The sequence below is a fragment of the Myotis davidii genome, unplaced genomic scaffold, assembly GCF_000327345.1.
Source record: "Myotis davidii unplaced genomic scaffold, ASM32734v1 scaffold552, whole genome shotgun sequence".
In the NCBI taxonomy this organism is placed as follows: domain Eukaryota; kingdom Metazoa; phylum Chordata; class Mammalia; order Chiroptera; family Vespertilionidae; genus Myotis; species Myotis davidii.
Window position 1 is genome coordinate 500757 of NW_006283439.1, and position 1617 is coordinate 502373.

A 1617-nucleotide genomic window follows, 5' to 3' on the forward strand; every position below is an offset into this window, starting at 1 on the left:
GAGCCCCTCCGGCCAGGAGGAGGGCGGCACTGGCCCAGCCCAGGAAGAGCGCAGCCCCCAGCTCGCGCTTCTGTCCCACGTGGACGGCGGGGTTGTGGAAATCCCGGATGACGATGTGGGCCGTCCAGGACACGGGGATGAGGACGAAGAGGCCCGCGAGGAGGAGGAGGGCCCCGGACGCCCCCACGAAGTACGCCTTGGCCCTCTCGTCGGAGCCCGTGCACTGGACCTGCCTCAGGCCACAGATGCCCACGAGCAGGGCCGTGAGGGCGAGGGCCACGGCCACGCACCCCAGGGCCCGGGCGGCCTCCAGCACGGGGGGCAAAAGCAAAAACAAGGAGCTAAGTAATTTTTTAGAAACCACTGGCGATCAAATACTCCAACCCAGCCTGGGCAATGACGGGACATCAGACATAAGGTGCCACTTAATGAGAGGCTACGGGAGGGACCCACACAGGCTGTTAAGCCGAAATCTAATCACGAGAAACAGGCCACCAGTGGGGGGCAGGGCCAGCAGGGAGCTGTAGAGCTTGCACTGCAGCGTGGTCCGGGCCTGCCGCACGCAGGTCATCCACAGCCCTTCCCAGATCCTCTCGAAGACGATGATGTTGCTGCCCACGAACGCGGACACGCGCCACTGGGGCAGGAGCGTGGTGGCCAGAGCCCCGGCCAGGCCCAGGACGCCCAGCACCAGCCCCGCCACCTGCAGCGGGTAGAAAGCCATGGCCTGGGCGGGAGGCGGGGAGAACCCAGAAGCTGCTCACGATCCCGAAGGCCTGTCCTGGCCGGTGGCTCAGCAGATAGAGCGTCGGCCTGTGGACAGAAGGGTCCTGGGTTCGATGCTGGTCAAGGGGATGTTCCTGGGTGGCAGGCTCCTCCCCAGCCGGGGCCCTGGTCAGGGTGCGCGCAGGAGGCAGCCAGTCGGTGCGTTTCTCTCACATGGAAGTTTCTCTCTGCCTTTCCCTCCCTCTCTCTCCCACTGTCTCTAAAAATCAATGGAAAATGTCCCCGGGGGAGGATTAACCAAACCAAAATGCAGGTCCTGGAGGCGGAGGTCTCATCTACAGGAGTCTCAGAGGGCGGTTCCCACGGCAACGGCCCATCACGATGAGTCCCCGTGGCAGCCCGGGACCTGGCCAGCAGCAGGACCTGCTGCGGGCGATGCCACCTCTGCCCACACTCGCCCGCGTCCGGGGGACTGTTTGCCAGTCGCAGAGAGTGTCCCGGCCAGGGAGGAGGAAGCCGGAGGTGTGCCGAGCGGCTGCCTTCACGCCAGCCTTTCTCATCCTCCGATTGTCTCGGCGATGCTGTAATTAGTGACGGAGAACCGCTGTGGAATGTTAATTACAGAGCCGGAACTTCCTGCCTGAGATCTCTCTATAGAAACGCACAAATGCACCAGTTAAGCCACAAGGAAGACAACGCCAAAGCCTGGAGGGTTCTTGGTGTTTTGTTGTTGTTGTTTCTCTTCTCTAGCCAGTTCTTTGCAAGGAAGACGCCGTGGACTCCGGAGGATCCCAGACTCTTCTCCGCCAACTTCCAGTCGGTCTGTCCGTCCTGCTTCCACCAGGTGTCGGACGTGGGCAATGTTAGGTGTGAGTCTCAGGGCTCCTGCTG

General features: G+C 62.5%; 1 protein-coding gene across 1 annotated transcript in view; it reads right to left on the reverse strand.

Moving 5' to 3' along the window:
* Nucleotides 1–833, reverse strand: part of CLDN17 (claudin 17) — a 6870-nt gene extending 6037 nt beyond the window's left edge. The window contains exons 1-2 of the mRNA XM_015564139.1: nucleotides 507–833; nucleotides 5–341 (exon numbers count right to left, since the gene is read on the reverse strand). Of these exons, the coding sequence (XP_015419625.1) occupies nucleotides 5–341; nucleotides 507–724 (555 nt within the window). The 5' untranslated portion in view covers nucleotides 725–833. The remainder of the gene's footprint in view (nucleotides 1–4; nucleotides 342–506) is intronic.
* Between the last annotated feature and the right edge of the window lie 784 nt (nucleotides 834–1617).